At 44.0% G+C, this 19,559-nt stretch overlaps 1 protein-coding gene across 6 annotated transcripts; it reads left to right on the top strand.

Annotated features, from left to right (window-relative positions):
• The first annotated feature begins 294 nt into the window (after nt 1-294).
• Nucleotides 295-16,607, top strand: DCTN1-p150 (dynactin subunit 1). 6 transcript variants are annotated; one of them, XM_065220625.1, is made up of 9 exons: nt 295-440; nt 549-779; nt 838-962; nt 1,230-1,256; nt 1,810-1,878; nt 12,367-12,441; nt 12,803-15,559; nt 15,617-15,756; nt 15,817-16,607. In XM_065220625.1, exons 2-9 carry the CDS (start codon nt 603-605, stop codon nt 16,275-16,277), a joined length of 3,831 nt encoding a protein of 1,276 aa, XP_065076697.1. In that variant the 5' UTR covers nt 295-440; nt 549-602; the 3' UTR covers nt 16,278-16,607. The 6 variants fall into 6 exon arrangements, with proteins under 6 accessions (XP_065076697.1, XP_065076699.1, XP_065076698.1 ...); XM_065220627.1 differs by lacking the exon at nt 12,367-12,441; XM_065220626.1 differs by lacking the exon at nt 1,230-1,256.
• Nucleotides 16,608-19,559: the final 2,952 nt, after the last annotated feature.

Below are 19,559 nucleotides of genomic sequence, written 5' to 3' on the forward strand. Positions count from 1 at the left end.
TAACCCAAATTGTTGAACTTTTCCACAAATGGTTTGGATGATACCCCAAACACGTCGTTAAGCAAAATAACCATACAAATTTTATTAGGGATGCCATCCAGCTGATAAATACCTATTTTTACGAGATCGCCCAATACAAAACATTGGAACGATTTGTAACCTTTTGTAACGTCTCAAAAATTTCCCAAAACAATGCGCAACAGGTGGGTTCGAAAACGGGATCTTTCCGCAATAAAAAATCTCTTTTGTTCACTTTGACAGCTCGCTGTTGATGTGCTGTCAAAGTTTGACACCAAAGCGAAAATTTTCACCTGGAGAAAAAAAAAATTGTTTTCGTCGGGAAATGTTCAAAAATTGTTGAAAAATATTGCTGTTTTCTCGGCTCAAAGTAATTATTCTTAGTAGGAAAGCGTATCTGCACTGTTGTTCGTAATTAAAAGGTAATTTGTATGCGGAAAATCGAATCCGCACGGATACACTGATGACATCTTTCTTCACCGTTTGTTGTTGGTTGTTGGAAAAGATTCATTAGAAAGCCTTTCTTATAGGCAACACCCCGGAATAAGTAGGAATCGACGTATTTTGACGGCGAAAAAAGTACGATGAACGATAGGTTGCTGAGAATTGGACAACGGATCGAGGTTTCCGGCAAAGATGTCCGTGGCTCGATTGCGTACATCGGGATGACCTCGTTTGCGGTCGGCAAATGGGTTGGTGTCATCCTAAATGAGCCGAAGGGTAAGAACAACGGGTCGATCAAAGGACAGACGTACTTTTCGGTGAGTCGGAAACGGCAAATGTAAATTCTTATTGAGGAAAATTTAATCGTCGTTTCAGTGCGAAGAAAACTATGGAATGTTCGTTCGTCCCACTCAGTTGGTATTCCTGGATGATGCGGGAAACCCAATTGAGGGCGCGGATCTCCAAATCCCTGAAGAGAAACCACGGTCTCGGTTGAGCAGGTGAGTCATTTTTTTACGGGTTTTTCTAATTTTACAACATCAGATGACTCTAACCCTAATCTATCTAGACAACTTTTCAAACTGTCATTCATTTCGCATTCACTCCGTCATTCTACTATCGAGTCTACAATGTACCACTATTACTGCTAAGCATCTCGTTGATTTATTTCTGTATTTCGTTTCTCTTTGCAACTCTAACTCAATACAAAAAAAATCTAAAATCAAAAACCACAAATAAATTCCATTGTTGCTAAAAACGCGAGCTAGTTCCAAGCGTGCTCCTTCCAAATCAAAGTAAGTGTTAACCGTTCCGCTCCGTTTGTAGTGCTCAGCAATCACACGAACCTCAATCAAGCTTTGAAGCAACGAAAGCAAACACAAATTTAAAATCGATACATGTTCAATCATATTATGCTCATCCTTTGTCAATCATCCAGCAGCAGTAGCAGCGCGCAATCTTTTTTCGAGCGCCTAAAAAGTAGCGCAAGCAACCTCCATTCTAATGTCAATGCTGATTGTACCTAATAGATAGAACTTTAATCTCATCGCCCATAGTAAACCACCACCGATTGGCAGAAATATTGCACTGCAAAAAAAAGGGTGTCTTCCCACCCACCCACACATAATTCTATGTTGTTGTACCGTCTAACGTTTCATCATTCGAATTGGATAAATAGCTTCTTAGTTTTGCTTTGGTTTTCTCCGTCTTAATTTGGGCCGATTTTTCTTCGTATCTAGAAACCGTTTCTACCTACTTCTTTCAATTAGAAATCTTTCCTATTTATCATTGTCTTTAACACTATCGTCGTTCTGAATGCATGCTTACAAACGCACCTACATATTGTAGTGCTGGATCGGTTCGCTCGCTGACTTCGATGCCGGGTTCAACGCCCACCTTCCAAGCGAAACCAACGGCGTAAGTTGATAGTTGTTTTATAGGAAAGAGCATTTCCTATTAGTAGGTAGATTTTGTTTGTTTGTTTTTTTTTTTTTTTTTCGTTTGGTAGCTGCTAGTTTTGGTTCTGCGGTTTCGTTAGATCTTCGTGTGAAAATTCTAAAATCATAATACCAAAATTCAGGTCATGTATCATACGTTGTACGGTGCTGAGCATGTTTGTGAAAGACATATTTTACATTTTCCATTAAACATTGATTGAAATTCCAGGAACGTAGGATAGTCGAAAGCGAAAGACTTACCCAGTATCACATAAAAATGCTGTGATTACTAATCTGAAAGATTGATAGACTTAAAATGTTGTACATCAAAAACTTAACGTTCTTTTTGATCACAAATCAACAGTTATTAGGTGTGTTCAATCATCCAACTCGAACCTAACAAATAGTTGCCTATACTTTCCTTCGGGTTCGGGGAGTGGGGGAATGCCCAAACTCCATCTATATTTTCTTAGTCACTGTAAAAACAATTTGTCAGTAAAATCTTGATTTTTTTTTTTAGTTCCAAGACTCCACTCTACTCGATCCATGACCATACGTCACCAATTTTTGCAATGTGAGCGATGGATGGTTCTCCCAGCAGCTGGTGTAATTCGTGGTTCATTCCTCATCGTCTCACGTTCAGTCATCCATCTGTACTCCACCGTAGATGGTACGCAACACCTTTCATTCGAAAACACCAAGAGCGAGCATAGTCTAGGTCTCGTGGCCGTAGAGAACCGCCGGTCTAATCAGCGTCTTGTATATAGTCAACTTCGTGCGGCGGCGAACTTTATTCGACCGGAGCGTCCTCCGGAGTTCAAAGTAGGTACGATTCCTTGCCATAATGCGTCTTTGGATATTTCTGCTGGTATCATTTTCGGTCACCAATGAGCCCAAATACACGAACTTGTCGACCACCTCGATCCGTCTAGCTTCAGCCTTCAGTCTGATTTCCACCATCGTCCCAAAGTTTCATGACATGATGTCGATGTAATCGGCGAAGAAAAGAAGCTGGATGGACATCCTGAGGATCGTGCCAGCTCTTCTTATTACACCTTCTAACGCGATGTTGAATAGCAGACACGAAAGTCCATAACCTTGCCGTAACCGCCTTCGAGATTCAAAGGGACTCGAGAGTGTCCCCGATACTCGAGAGTGTCCCCGATACTCGAACAACGCACATCACTCGATCCACCGTCGCCTTGATCAATCGCGTCAGTTTATCCGGAAATTCATACTCGTGCATAATCTGCCATAGCTGATCTAGATCGATTGTGTCGTATGCAGATTAGAAATCGATGAACACGTGGCCACGTTGTATTCGCGGCATTTCTGCAGAACCTGCCGAATCGCGAAAATTTGGTCCGTGGTAGCGCGGAACCCATGTATTGCCCCACGAACTCTCTTGCAAATGGTGACAGGCGGCGGCATAAAATTTGGCAGAGTACCTTGTAGGCGGCGCTCAGTAGTGTGATCGCGCGGTAGTTGCAGCAATCCAACTTGTCACCCTTTTTGTAGATTGGGCATACGACACCTTCCATCCACTCCTCCGGTAATATATCCTCCTCCCAAATCTTTGCAATTACCCAGCGCAGCGCTCTAGCCAGTGCTTCACCACCGTATTTTAATAGCTCACTTGGTAGTTGATCTGGACCAGTTGCTTTGTTGTTCTTCAGCCGACCGATCTCCTCCTCAACTTCTTGAAGAACAGGGGCCGGTAGCCTGTCGTCTTCTGCGCGTGCTCCAAGGTCTGTTGCCGTACCACCTTCGTTTTCTGCTGCACAACCATTGAGGTGCTCGTCATAGTACTGCCATAGAGACCTCTCAATCACCTCACACTCGTTCGTGAGAAGGTTACCGTCCAAGTGCTTGCACATATCGGCTTGCGGCACGTAGCCTTTGCGCGAACTATTTAACTTCTCATAGAACTTCCGTGTGTCGTTTACGCGATACAGATTTTCCATCGCCTCGCGATCTCGATCTTCCTGCTGACGCTTCTTCCTTCGAAAAACCGAGTTTTGTCTATTCCGCGCTTGTCTGTATCGCTCCACATTCAATATTTTGCGGTGCTGCAGCATTCTCGTCAGTGCTGCATTTCTTGTCCTCTACTAACAGTTTGCATTCGCCGTCAAACCAGTCATTTCTAAATAGTGCCTATGCAGCAGTACTACATATGACGGAACGGATGTCCCTCCAGCCATCTTCAAGAGTAGCTACGCCAAGCTGGTCTTCAGTGGGTAGTGCAGTTTCCAGCTGCTGCGCGTAATCCTGGGCAACTCCGGCGTCCCGTAAATGCTCAATTTTGGGTCGCGGCGTTCGACTTCGACGGGTGTTATGCACCGTCGAGAGTTTTGAGCGCATGCATAATGCAACTATAGTAGTGGTTCGAATCTATGTTCGCACTGCGGTACGTCTGGACGTTGATGATGTCGGAGAAGAATTTCCCGTCGATTAGAATGTGATCGATTTGGTTTTCTGTGTGTTGGTCAGGGGATCTCCAGGTGTGAATATCCTTGCGAGGGGAAAAGGTACTTCGGACTACCATACCACAGAAGGCTGCAAAAAGGCCGTTGTCGTTCGATACGGAATGCAGGCTGTTTGGCCCGATTGCTGGTAAAGGGTGTCCACGATGAAATTGCCACACACAAAATTGATTCGCAAAATTCGAGTTTTCATCCGATTGCCATCAAATTTTCAGGGATTGAGAAATAACTATTAAACTTCATTTTACCATTTTACTCGTATTTTATTTACAGTCCATACGCAAATGCCCGCACCTTGGCCTTAACCCCGGCCATAAGATTCTGCACAACCTGTGAATCAACCGTTTTTTTTGCATGTAAACCCATACTTTCTTCAGTTCCTCGACTGTCTTCACTACCTTAGGTCGTTTAAGAAGGTGCTGCTTCATAATCGCCCAGTACTTCTCGATGGGGCGGAGCTCCGGAGTGTTGGGAGGGTTGAACATTTTCGGCACGAAATTGACCTTATTGTCCGCATACCACTTCAGCACGTCCTTGGAGTAGTGGCATGAGGCCAAATCCGGCCAGATGATTGTTGGGACGTTGTGGGCCTTCAGGAGAGGAAGCAGCCGCTTCTGGAGGCACTCTTTTATGTACACCTGTCCGTTCATCGTGTCCTGGGTCACGAAAGGTGCACTCCGCTTCCCGCACGTGCAGATGGCTTGCCAAACCAGGAGTTTCTTCGCAAATTTGGACATCTTCTGAGTGCGGACATGCTCCGGAACGCTGAACTTATCCTTGGCCGTTAAAAACAGGTTGCCGGGGATCTGTTTGAAGTCGGCCTTCACATATGTTTCGTCGTCCATGATGCAGCATTCAACTTTCGTCAGCATGTTGAGGTACAACTTCCTGGCACGGGTTTTGGCAGACTTGTTCTGCTTCTCGTCGCGATTAGGGGCCTTTTGTACCTTGAACGTTCGAAGCCCAGCCTTAGTTTTGGCCTTCTGGACAAAACTTCGGCTTAGGTGCAGCTTCTTAGCCACATCCCTAACGGAGGCGTTCGGATTTCGGTTGAAGGCCCCAACTACGCGGTTGTGATTTTTGGTGTTGTACGGAATACTTTTTCCTTCATTTCTGGGCTTCCACTCGGTGGTCAACCGTTCCTCGAACCGCTTAATCACTCGCGACACCGTGGAATTCGCGATTCCCAACGTTTTAGCGATGGAACGATGCGAAAGATCCTTGTTCTCGTGATGAATGCGCAAGATTTTATCACGCACGAGCTGTTCTTTCGACTCCATTTCCGCGAGTTTTGATCACAGGACTTTAAAACTTGCAGGATGTAAATAATGCACTATGAACTAAATCCACCCAAATTTTCATTAAATTCTACCCAACGGTTAAAAAGTTAGAGCAATTTCATAGTGTGGCAATTTCATCGTGGACACCCTTTATCTACATTGCCTCCCGTGTCCTCCTACCTGAGCGTTCATGTCGACGATGACGATTTTGACGTCCCGTCGTACACCTGCTCCAACTGCGTAAAAATGCTTCTTTCTCGTCGTCGGGTCTCCCTTCGTGTGGGCAATGCACGTTGATGATGCTGTAGTTGAAGAAACGGCCCTTAATCCTCAACTTACACATCCCCGCGTTGATGCGCTGCCCAACAATCACGCTTTGGCGCATCTTACCCAGCACTACAAAGCCAATTCTAAGCTCGTTAGTGGTGCCACAGCTCTGGTAGAAAGTAGCCGCTCGATGTTCACTTTTCCATACCTGCAGTGCTACGACTTCGAAGTTGCGTGGTTGAAGTTCGTCATTGATTAACCTATCGCAACCCGGGAAGCCGAGCGATTTGCAGTTCCATGTTCCGAGTTTCAAATTGTAGACCTTATTGCGTCTTGTATGTCTATGCCGATTGTTCCGATCCGTTATTCTTTCCAGGGAGGCTTGTTGGCTCCCACAGGTTGGTGCCAGCTCTGTTTAGAGTCCCACGCTGGCACTAGGACGGTCATCAGCCGCTCCTAACATGGAGAACAGACGCCGTTTTGACATAGAGATAACTCTAAGACCACAAGGTCCTGAAGAAACGTGCAAAACGTTTTGGTTCAGCTCTGGTACTCTCTTCGGTCCCAAGCTAATCGATGCACCCCTCGAAACATAGGAAAATCTACGAACCCCTCAATTTATCTGTCAAATTTTTATATCGAATCAAAACAAACATAGTGTAGTACTAGAATTTCGACTAGAATGGGGTTCGTTAATCGATTTACTTGGGACCAATAGGCTAGTGAGCCAATTTAAAATCCACCTCCATGGTGAACAGACGCTCGGGTTTGGTGAAGCATTTCCTCTATCACCGTACATCAACCAGAGGAAACTAACGATTTTAAATTGGCTCACTGCTTGACAAGGCTATTGGTCCCAAGCAAATCGATTAACGTAACTTATCCCATTCTAGTCAAAATTCTAATGTTTGTTTTGATTCGCTGTGAAAGTTTGACAGATAAAATGAGGGGTTAGTGGATTTTCCTAGAGTCGGTGTATAATGAGTCACGCCAAGAGTGAAGCCAAGTCTACCTATTGAACTGTCAAACCGGCTACCTATCGTGCAAAGTAAACAAGCATTACGATGCTATGAAAGGTCCAAGAAAGGTATTGCAATTAAATATAAAATATAATCGAAGAAATGATCATATACACGCAGTGAGCATTACATTTGTCATGCGATACGTTTTGTAATGATCAGTAATGACAATTTCTACTATTTTTCTTTAAGATAATTCGACAAAATCACTGATATAATGATTTACTACAGCCGTTAATTTTTTTCCTCGCTAGAAGTCATTTGAAGTTGATGCAGAAGTCCTCTGTTGCCAAGTTAAAAGAAAGGGAATCTTTCGAAAACCGTGATGCGAGTTCAACTGTTTTTCTCTTGCCGTGACTCGTTATACACCGACTCTAGATTTTCCTATGTTTCGAGGGGTGAATCGATTAGCTTGGGACCGAAGATAGTACCAGAGCTGAGCCAAAAAGTTGAGCACATTGCTTCTGGACCTACTAGTCTATGGTACTATGGTTACCTCTATGGTACTATGGTTACCGCGCCAGTGTTCGTGTCGCACCTTTTCACTTTGCTATTGCCGGACTGGCAACATTGCTCAGGCTACGCCATCTAGCCGGTGACCGAGCTGTGTCCATGTTTCAGCTGGTAGTCTTTTGTTATCATATGACATATGCAGGCGTGACGTAGGAACTTGTGAGGATCAAAGCCAGGCATGGAAAATCATTCATTTCGTGCATTCATTTACATTCATTTGCCTCTAACTTTTTTTCTTCAACAGCATTTCGCAAAATGATGTATAGACCTTTTGTAGGGTTTGTTATAAGCTACAAGTTTTGCTCATAACTCAAATCTGTATCTCTTATGCATCACGAACTAGAGCGGGCAGAACTTGTTACTGTTTTCAGTGAATGTAAAATACATTCACCGAAAAACAGTAGAATTTGTTCAACTGGTACCCCTACAATGCTCAATGGCGCCATGCAATGTAATGCAATTGTAAGTTGAATTCGACTCAGGTGCGATGCTATTTTTCATCACAGTGAATAGACATCCAAGTCAAATTCCTAAAGTGTGTAAGCAATTTAACTGCTATTTTGAATTTATATTTTAAACAATATCGTGGTGGCGCTAGTGGCGCTGCCCATCGACGTCAACGACCGGCAGACGTCTTCTTAACATAAATGTCAAAATTTGTATGACCACCGATCAAAACATGAGCCGCAAGTGCGAGTTTTTGGACGTAGAACTACGTCTTTGTCGACTATACTGGGCTGCAAATCAAAAAATATGTGTGGTGAAGGAGTGTTAGGTTTTGAACGCTTGTAACTTTGTCATTTATAGATGAAAATAAAATCCAAATACGCCAATCGATAGGATATTACATTACAAACCTGTTGAAATAAATATTTTTCCAATTTTTCTGTAATAAACTATTGAAAATGTACAAATGATAATTTTATCACTGATTTCATGAAATAAGCCTTTCTCCCAAACCCAGTCATCACAAACGAATACCACTTGGTTGTACATCATTCTGCATTGTCGCTTCGGACGGCGTGGCACTTGGTCCTGCAGTAAGCAGGGCCAAATCAGCGGCTAAAGGTGGATCACGGCGTGACCACAATGAGGAAATGTAATGATGTAAACCCCCTCCTCCTTTCACAACAACCTCTCTCCCTCCCCCTTCACAACAATCTCCCCACCCCTCAACAAACTCTCCTAACCCCCCCCCCCCACTCATCAACAACCTTTCCTACCCCCCCCCCCACTCATCAACAACCTTTCCTACCCCCCCCCCCCCACTCATCAACAACCTCTCCTAACCCCCCCCCCATCAAATCCCACACATGAGTTGTTGCAACGTGATCAACAAATCAATAACTATGTGTCGGCCACACACTTAATATATGTACATATAACAACCATGCGTGACCACACATACTATTCATTTGCGTATAAATTTCATGTGTACCAAGATGAAACTGTCAGAAGAAAAACTTTCTATTTTAGTGTCCCTTTCATCCAATGAATACCCCCCGTATTCAAGGTAATTTTGTGGTTTTGCTGCCCCTTTGGTAGAGATGAAATTTTGCGCTCATTTTTATCAAAACTAACACACCAAAATCAGAGATGTCCCATTTTTTAATTACTCGATTAACAACTAATCGATTATTTTTTGTTCGCTGTGCTGCCATTTTTCAACCAATAAGAGTGCAGCACATGTTTGAAATGATCGGTGGTGATGATCCTATGGAGATGTTAATGCTTATATCGGCACGATATAACCGATAACATATATTTTACTTTTCGGTTCGTTAATCGATTTATCAATTATTCGAATGAAAATCGGCCATCCATTGATGAATGTGAAACGTCATTTCAAATATAAGGACCGTACATAAATAATGATACAATTTGAAATTGACCGGGGCTAATCACAAATTACGTCCCCACGGTAACTGAAATAAACACGAGTTTCCACCGGTTCTGTACTTCTGAGTGGATTCTGTTTATGTGTGGTCAAATGAAAATCATGTGGAATTTCACATGGATATTTGTCAAGAAAAATGTGTAAATTGTTTTGAGTCAACCATAACCGAAACATTGAAATACTTGAAAATTTTAAGATAAAGTATAATAGTCAAAAATGCATGAAAAACAACAATTTTGTGTGGTTCTACGTCATACTGCGGTCGTGTCTAGGACACAACCCTTTAATTTTTTTTGGTGCGCAAATAAACAAGGTGTTACCAAGCGAAAATCAAACGCTGGTGTGACTTCAACGATGCCCCGAACGCTTTTCAATTCGGTTGCGCCTTCAAGTAAGCAATGATAGTAGGGTTTTTGATCTAATTTCCGTCCTACTAAGCACACCCCGCGCTTCACCTCACTCTTCTGAACGAGTTTAAACAAAAAATGGAATATTTCTGTCAAAAATGACTTCTAAATTTATTCACCTTTCCATACGTACCGTTGGATTTGATAAAGAGTCACCAATTGTTGAGATATTGATTAAAATCTAACACTGCTTCTTGACTCTAAATTCGTTCTACGAGTTTCAATTCCGTCCTAACGCATTGAAACGCCATTAGATTTTGTTCGTCCTACGGATAAACGTACACAGCTAAAAAAAAGTAGTGTAAATTTCCGTTACTATGATGCACATAAATGGAGCGTCATAAATCCTACAAATTTACATTATAAATCGTGTAAATTTATGAGACATGTCATGCAATATTCCATATATTGTATGCAACTTTCCACCTTTGTTTGCAACATTTCTTGCAAACTGCTAGTTTACGTGAAAAGGAAGTTTACATGCATGAATGTTTGCATGCATGGATGTTTACATCACCAGTAAAATTCAGATTTTTTTAGTAGGGGATTCGCAGGGAGTGCTTCTTTTGTTTTGAGAACAATAAGCGTAAATATTCATACAATGCGCTCTAACCGGGTTTATGTTGTAGCTAATGAACTAACGCATCGGAACAAACATATTATTGATTTGTGCACGGTGAAATAATTGATATTATTGATCTTTTCTGATCGATAGAACGGAAATGGGCGATTACGACGAAGTAGCGCTCTACCCTAGCTGCTGATGAAAATTATTTTGACGGGAAGAACTGCGCAAACAATCATGCAGTTCCTATTCTAAATGAAAATGATCTAGATCGTTTCCCGTTGCCGAATATTCAATATTCGATCTATAGAAAAGCGGAACCAATTCAATATCCCTGATAAACAAATAAACATAAACGAACAATAACGCAAATATATATATATATATATATATATGTATATATATATACAGCAATTTATAAAATAACGAATATTTTGAATGGTTCGAGTGACACTTGCCTTTGATAAAAAACACGTCTACTGAGGATTCATATTTATGAAAAAATCATATATCAATGAAACAGTCATCGGTCGTCATTGAAAAGCAATGCAACTATGTTCTGTCAATCTAATTGACTTTTATTGGTTCTGTTGTCTTGTGAATTTTAGCTAAAACGGCCTCTTTTCTGATTTTTATCTCTCAATCTATGAAATAAACACGAAAACTATGTTGGAATGAAACTTCTAGAACAATATGAGGAACATTATGCCGTACACTACACATTTTTATATCATACGGGTGGAAAATTCGTAGAACAAATACTTTAAAATTCTTCACATTTTAAGATATCTTCGAGCATGAAACTAAGTCAAACTTCAATAAAATCACTTCTAATAGTCAACCTTTGGTCACAAAGTTGATACATGACACATTAAACTTTGCTATGAAAGTTGTTACAGCAGTTTTCGTTATTTCAGTCTCGAGATACAAATATTGTAAGCCGTAAATTACCTTAAAAACATAAAATTAACATGAAGCACCTCTAAATCAAAACCGATTTTGCTGAAAATTTGCACAAAAGTTCAAATTAACATGACGAACAGTAACCACGGTTGACCCGTTATATATATATATTGTTAAAGATGGCACACTAGCCCCACCAGACGCTAGTAAAAAAATGCATATAAGGGAACGGGCCTGGAATTGAACTCCCGAGACTATCTGATCAGTAAGCAGAAACGGTAACCACTAAGCCACCAGAGATCTTTGAAGGGTTTAACTACATAGGATCCATAACATTTCATTAGACTTCAATCTAGAGGCATTATGGGTGAATTGCAGATGTTTTGTATTTAAATCTAATTCGATGGGTCCATTTCAAAGCCCTTACAAGAGAAATCCACAGGCATTATGAATTAAATCTAAAGGTCTACAAAAATCTCATTGGTTAACATAATAATAGTTTTTATAGTTTTAAAACAGACGTCTTTTTAGAGGTCTTTCAATTTCATCTGCCTGATGGGTAAAGTCCAAAGACCTGCGAATACACTTCTGATGCTTTATGAGTCTGCTTCGGAGATCTTCGCCCTTTGGGTTCAGTTTAGATGCTTTATGGATCATCTTCATAGATTTAAATGGGTCAATTTAACTGTATGACTACTCTGGGTGATTCAATTTGGGTGGAACATTACCGAGTTGTTAAATAAAAATTATGTTCACCTTTCTTCTTAGGATTAAACGAAACTTCGCAATGATCGCCTGTAGATCTGTATGTTGATATCCTTTTCATTCATCAAATCTTTCAATAGTAGCTAGTTTTCGTAATTTTGAATCTTTGTTTTCATACTATTTGTTTCATCAATTCTTGTACTTATTGCCGTTTCATGCTAACAATCAGATTCTTCAACTAAATATAATAACCGTCTCTTTTTCCTACCTTTTCATCTCCCCGACTAATATTCGATGTCCAACTAATCACGATCATATTGCAACCGATACCAACAACCATCATTGATTGCCCTCACCATAATATAACTCAAATACCAAAACAAACCTTGCTCGGACCCGTCCCATCACCGGATGTGCTACTGAATCTAGCGTACGCCGCAAGTCACCCGTCAAGCAGCCCCAGTCGAAGCGCGCCTCCATGTCAATGACACTCTCGACGTCCAGGTTAATTACTTAGTCCTACCTACCTACCTACACTGCATTGCCTCTTTATTAACCACTAGATGTTAATCGCTGATGGCTTCTGTTGCGGTTGCCGAACAAACACCACCACCTTCACACCACGTGTTCCTGTTGTATTATACATTTCCTTGAGTTCCTTGTGGTTGTTCGTCTTCGTCGTCTCGGTTGCGCTTGCCAGCTGTACTATATTTTGTTTTTTATTAGAGCTTTTACTTCAAATCACGCGTGTTCATTAAACATACACTCCACCCGGAGTTGTGTTATTCACTGTTCCAAATGTTAGCGGGATTGCTTGTCGTTGTGCCTTCACTAACCTTCAATTTATCTCATTCCTCGGATCTAGCTCTCGTGCATCGCTGAATCGCAGCACCAGCTCGCTGGGATCCAAAACTCAACTGACCTCGCCTGGGAACGATCGCCCCTCCGGTCAGTCCTCAATCCCGACACCGGTCTCCTCAATCCCTACCATGGTCAAGGCCGGCGATCGTTACGAATCGCTGCACAAATCGCACATTAGCCCACCGGAATCGTTGCAAACCTCGAAGCGGGCCAGCTTCGTGGAAACCGGATTCGTTGAAACCCTCAAACCTCAATTCACCCCTGGACAATCGTTGACATCGCCGTCGCCGGCTCCTTCCACGGAGGATCGTATTCACCTACTGCAGATGCAGCAGGAGATCGAGGACTTAAAAACGCAAAACAAGGACTTGGTCGAAAAATTGGAAACGCTGAAGGTTCGTCGCGCCGAGGATAAAGAACGCCTGCGTGAGTTCGACAAGATGAAGACTCAGTACGATCAGTTGGTGGAGTTCAAGAGCAAAATCATGGATGCTCACTCTCAGCTGCAACGTGACTATCAGAGAGCCAAGCAGGATGCTAAAGATGCGATCGAAGCTCGCGATTTGCACATCGAAGAGATGGCCGAGTTGTTGGAGAATGTCGAGATGATCACGCTGGACAAGGAGATGGCCGAGGAGAAGGCAGATACTTTGGCTCTGGAACTGGAAACGGCTAAGGAAAGGACCGAGGAGTTGACGTTGGACTTGGAGATTTTGAAAACGGAAATGCAGGAAAAAATGGCCATCGGTGGCGGCGTAATAACTGGCGATGGTGTTGGAACCGGTGCTTCAACCTACGAGTTCAAGCAACTCGAGCAACAAAATGTTAGACTTCGGGAAACTCTGGTTCGTTTACGGGACTTGTCTGCACATGAAAAGCATGAAATTCAAAAGCTGGAGAAGGAACTGGACACCAAGAAGTCGGAGGTGGCCGAGCTGCAGAGAACCAAGGAGAAATTTTCGGGAAAGATCGACGAGTTGGAGGCTCAGCTGAGCGATCTTCAGGAACAGGTCGATGCCGCGTTGGGTGCAGAAGAGATGGTTGAGCAGTTGGCTGAAAAAAAGATGGAACTCGAAGATAAGGTCAAGGCGCTGGAAGAAGAAGTATCCGAATTGGAAGCGCTGGAAGAAGTTCACGAACAGCTGGTCGAGAGTAACCACGAGCTGGAGATGGATATGCGAGAGGAGCTCGATATGGCCCACGCAGCTAAGCGCGAAGCAGTCCGTGAGAAAGACGCAGCTCTCGAAACTATCGTCGATCGCGATCAAACCATCCTCAAGTTCCGTGAATTGGTTCAAAGATTAAACGATCAGTGCCAGGAATTACGGGAGAAAATTAATCAGGAATCCAACAAGGTTGTCAAGGACACCATTACGGAAACGATCGATTTCAAACAGATGTTCGCAGAATCCAAGGCCTTCACCAGGGCTATCGATCTACAGCTGCGGCAGATCGAGCTAACTCAAGCGAACGAACATGTCAAATACTTGACGGCGTTCATGCCGGAAATATTCATGGCTCGTGGGGGCGACCATGATGCAATCCTGGTCATCCTATTGGTATCACGAATCGTTTTCAAATCCGGTATCATTGTTAGCCAAGCCAGAGAACGTTTCTCCGCTGTGCCGCAAATAGATCGCAATGCCATTGTCAGTGGCCACGAAGTCTATCAATTCCGGTTCCGATCGCGGCTGCTTCATCACGTGCACAACTTGCAGAGCATCATGCATCAGTTCCTGTACGGGCTGACTGCTTGCTCGGCAGATACGTTACTGAAAATCGGATCGTCCCTGCCGGAGATGCAAGCCCAGGAGAAGATGGTCGACGAGATTGTGGATCTATTGAAAGCCAATCAGCTCGACGAGAATTCATCCACTGATAATCTGGAAAAGTGTGTCACATTCTTCAACGCCATGTACTTGGTTCTACTGTCTGGGGAAGATCTGCTAAACGAAACCCAAATTGTGCGCGACTGTACGGCATCCATTTCGGCAGCCTGTGATTCGATATCGACTGATGCGGTTTTGATGAAGACACTGATTCAAGGCGGTGATGAGACCAGTGATTCCGGTCTACTGATGCAGTACATTACCCAAAATGTGGATTCCGTGAAGCAACAGCTCAAACTGGTCAAACGCCGGCTTCCCCAGGACGTTTCTGTTACCAAGTGCAATCTCTCGATGAACACACTGCAGAATCTGAAGAAAACCGCCGAGGCACTCAATAAGCTAATGAGTGCCATGTTCTACAGCGCCAAGCAGGTTATCCAAATGGTCACAGCCGATCCGGAATCGGAAGTATCCGTACCGCATGACAAGCTCTGGGAGATGTTGTCCAGTGCCTGCGAAAAGGTCTACGAACAGGACGATTTGGGTCCATCGCAAAACATCCGAACCGTACTGAGCAAGACCAGTACCGACATGAGTCAGCTGGCCCAGTATCTGTTGGACCATGAGTACGAAATCATGGCCGGAACGAACGCAAAACCCGAGGAGAAACCCACGGCACCAATCATTCTACGCGCACAGGCAGTCAAGAAGCAACTGGAGGAAACCAAAACCCTCACGGCAACACTGGAAAACCGGGAGGCCGAAATCCGACAGCTCAAGTTGGCAGCCAAACTCAAACAGAACGAACTGTCCGAAATGCAGATTCGCAAGGATTTGGCCGAAAAGAAGCTGTCGGTACTGCAGCAGGATCACGAAACCAACACTGCCCGGCTGCAGAAACAGTACGACGAAGTTTGCCAGCGGCTCAAACAGTATGGTCTATATAAGATTTTAGGTGGAATGGTTCTAACGTCCATTTTAAATTACAGGAAGGAGAAAGAATTCGAAGAAACCATGGACCACCTGCAGAGCGATATCGACTCGCTGGAAAGTGAGAAGAGCAGTCTGCGCGACAAACTCAAAACCTACAGCTCCAAGAAGGGAGATCTTAAAACTACCACTGCACTCGGTATGTATGATCGGTTTGAATATTTTTAAACCATCTAAACTGTCCATCGTACTCTTTCAGACATCTCCGCCAGTTCACCGTACATCGCCCAGGAGCTGTCACTTCTCAAGAAGGCATTCAAGGACGAGCGCACCGAGCGGTTGAAGGTCCAGGCGAGCGAGTACAAGAAGATCCTTTCCCAACTGGAACCGCTGCACGTGCCCCAGCCGAAGGACGAGCGCATCGAAAAGTTGGAGCAGGAAATCACCAAGGTTAAGCACGATTGGATAATGTCGCTCGTTCGGGGAGCGGAAATGCCCGGAACGCATACCTCCCAGGGGAACGTCTCCAAGGCGATCGTCGATCACGAAAACGAGCAGAAGCGTAACCAGCAGCAGATCAAATCGAAGGCCGAACACCTGGCGTGTGAGATTATGAACGAATATCTCAGCCGGAAACCGCACCGTGCTGCTAGGGGTGACTTTGCAATGTTTCCCTCGACCGAGCTGGCGTCGGCTTTCAAGATGAACATTAAGGTGTAAGGTTGATGATTCAACGGACGTAGTAAAAGGTAAGACGTAAGGAGGTCTATCTGTAAGAATTCAATACTATAATGAGCAATTGCTTCACGATGGCAGGCTGTACTAAATCGTATATTTTAGACTTTAATGAACCCCAATGAAGCGCTTGCAGCTTGAAAGACGTCAGCATTTGTTTGCTGCAGTCCGGATAAAGTAAAAGCTGTTCTTAATTCCATGTTCGGGACCTATTTAGTGAATGCTGTTTTATTTCTTTGTGTTATTTATTGCTTCTACTGATATTGGCGTCACTTTAAGTATTAAAGTATGTACTCAACAATTATAAATATGAAACGAACTATCTATTTTAATGCAGTAGAGAAATGTCCATGGCTTGTCAAACCGGATCGTCCCATTTGAACGAATGGGTACTGTATTACTATACTAGCGTATACAGAAATGTAGCTCTCAGAGCGTTGCCTTAAGCCTGGTTTAAGTAATTCAATCCAGCGTTCAACTCACAATAAATGTGAATTGAACGACCAGAAAGTTGGTCAACGTTCAACTTTTTATGCGAACCAACTGACCACCATATCAGGGCGGGAATCAAAAGAAATTACCCAAAAGTGTCAAAATTTACAGATGAGAGAAGAGTGTGGCAAATCTGATCTGTGGACTGATTTGGTGATGAACTAGCCCAGAAGTGGCTAAAACTCACCCTGATAAAGCTATTAAAAATCAATAGTTCTCACCTGGCTACACACCAAATTTAAATCGCTGAAAACCTTTAATAATTTTGTGACTGAGTAATCTCCGTTGAATATGGAATAGACTATTCTGAGGTCTTCAGAACTAATTGAAAGTTCCCAAAATATTCATGAAGTTAAATTGCTTTGAAGTTCTTTTGTAATTTGAGAAACTAGCCTGATGCTCGCAATATGCTCATCATTTTGTTTTAACTTCTCTAAACTGTTTTCGGACTTCCTAAAGTTTCCACAATTACCCTAGATCTTTCGATCTGTTCGGAGGTGCTAGCTCCCAGATTTATCTGGCGAACACTTCCGGATACCCACAGCAGCGAACAATTTTCAATCACCGTCTCTTCACCTGAATTCTCACAGATCGCCACGAAGCGAAGAAGATGGCGCTACGACCAAGTAGATTGGACATTGTTCGAACGGCTGACTTCCAGCAACATCAAACCGGATGACGAGATTGACGTTGATGAGTTCGTCGATCGGATATTATCAGCAGCAACCGCTAGCATTCCTCGAACATCAGGACGAGTTGGTTCCAAATCGGTACCGTGGTGGTGCCCGGAAGTGAAAACGACGATTAAGCGGCGTCGAAAACTTCCGAGAGCACTGAAGCGAAGCAGGATCGGACACAGCGGATGTTTTGAAGCAGTTCCAGAAAGCGAAGGCAGTGAAGGAAGCTGAGGAACATTCGTGGGAGGACTTTGTCGGTAAAAGATCACCTAGCAGCACAACAGCAGCAATGTGGCGGTTATCAAGTGACCCGATGGCTACACGGAGAAGGCGGAAGAAATAGCAGAAGAACTGGTCGAGCACTACTGTGAGAGATCGGCAACCTCAAGCTATCCCCAACTGTTTCAAACAGCAAAGGAAAGGGCGGAACGGGATCGCGTGGATTTTATTCCGGACAACGACGAGATATATAACGCGGACTTCACCCTGGATGAGCTTCTGTGGGCACTCGACAAAGGACGTAGTGTCTCTACAGGTCGTGACTCGGTAGGGTATCCGATGATTCGACGTCTGCCTGTATCCGTCAAAATCGCGCTGTTGCAGCTTCTAAACAGAATCTGGCGTAGTGGCGGACCGGAATAATAGTGCCGATTCCGAAGCCAAACTGTTTTGAATCTGGACCTGCTGCTTTCCGGCCTATCACTTTGACCAACTGTATCGCAAAGGTGTTCGAACGTATCGTGAACCGCAGATTGACGACTGAGTTGGAGTCGAATGGACGACTGGACAAGAGGCAGCACGCCTTTAGAGCTGGGAGAGGGGTCGATACATACTTGGCGGAGTTGGATAAGTCATTGCCAAATCGGGACGAACACTGCTTGATTGCATCGCTTGATCTGTCGAAAGCGTACGTCACCACTTGGCGGTACGGTATCTTGCGCACTCTGCGTAAGTGGCAGATGGGTGGGCGCAAGTTCGACGTACTGAACAGTTTCCTCACCGACAGATCTTTCCGAGTGAACGTGGAAGAACATTTATCTGGTGAAATGCCATTGGAGAACGGAGTCCCCCAAGGGTCAGTGTTGTCTGTCACGTTATTCCTTATAGCGATGCAGCCAATTTTCAGAGTGGTGCCGCATACTGTTGCCGTGCTTCTCTATGCGGACGATATTTTGCTAGTGGTACGGAGGAGTAAGGAGCGTCCCTCTGTATAGAGATCTACAGGCTGCAGTGAAAGCTGTCGACAAATGGGCGAAAAGCGTTGGCTTCACAATTTCCGCGACAAAATCAAGAATTTTCTACGGTAGTCCCAACGCCCGTCGAGAACCCAGCAACGATATATTCATCGACCGTGCAGCTGTACCGAGGACGAATCAACTGAAAGTTGTTGCCGTCAACCTTGACCGGTCGCTGTTCTTCATACAGCATTGCAAGATAGTCAAAACCACGTGCGACTCTAGACTGCGGATTTGAAGATGATCGGGGATCGGGGCTAAACTCCCGCGAGGGCAACGCGATTCTCTGTTGTGTATCGGATCAGCAATCGACACGTCGCGACTTATCTACGGTATCGGGCTCGTCAGTAGAGCGAAGGATTCGGTGGTGCAGACTCTTGCACCCATCTACAACCGGATGGTCCGCTTCGCCTCAGGGGCGTACGTCACCAGTCCGATTCCAGCGATTATGGCTGAAGCAGGCACTTTGCCGTTCGATTTAATGGTTATGCAAGCCATAATTCGTGCTGCAATTCGTTTGATGGAGAAGGATTCCAGAAATATCGATTTTCCAGTTGTGGAACGAGCGTCCGATCGCCTGGCGACGATTGATGTAGAGCTTCCAAACATCGCTGTACGGACACGTCTCGCCAACCGAGAGTGGTATGAACCCAAGCCGCATATTGTTTGGGATGTGAAACGGCAGGTGAAAGCTGGGGATCCCCCGAATACAGTGCGTCCCATCGTGCAGGAGTTGCTGGCTAACCGGTTTAACCGTGCTTTGGCTATTTATACGGATGGTTCTAAATGCGAGACCATAGTTGGAGCAGGTGTATTTAGTAGCGTGTTTTCGGCGGAGGCCTTTGCAATCAAGACGGTCGTCA

The sequence above is a fragment of the Ochlerotatus camptorhynchus genome, unplaced genomic scaffold (assembly GCF_037179485.1).
Source record: "Ochlerotatus camptorhynchus isolate MF236.1 unplaced genomic scaffold, CSIRO-AGI_Acam_v1.1 ptg000130l, whole genome shotgun sequence".
Classification (NCBI taxonomy): domain Eukaryota; kingdom Metazoa; phylum Arthropoda; class Insecta; order Diptera; family Culicidae; genus Ochlerotatus; species Ochlerotatus camptorhynchus.

Bases quoted from the DNA above. Each gene is read 5' to 3' on its own strand.
- DCTN1-p150 (XM_065220625.1), top strand. From the start codon at position 603: ATGAACGATAGGTTGCTGAGAATTGGACAACGGATCGAGGTTTCCGGC. The intron at 963-1,229 runs GTGAGTCATTTT...AACGCGAGCTAG, and splicing joins CCACGGTCTCGGTTGAGCAG to TTCCAAGCGTGCTCCTTCCA. The intron at 12,442-12,802 runs GTTAATTACTTA...CCTCGGATCTAG, and splicing joins ATGACACTCTCGACGTCCAG to CTCTCGTGCATCGCTGAATC.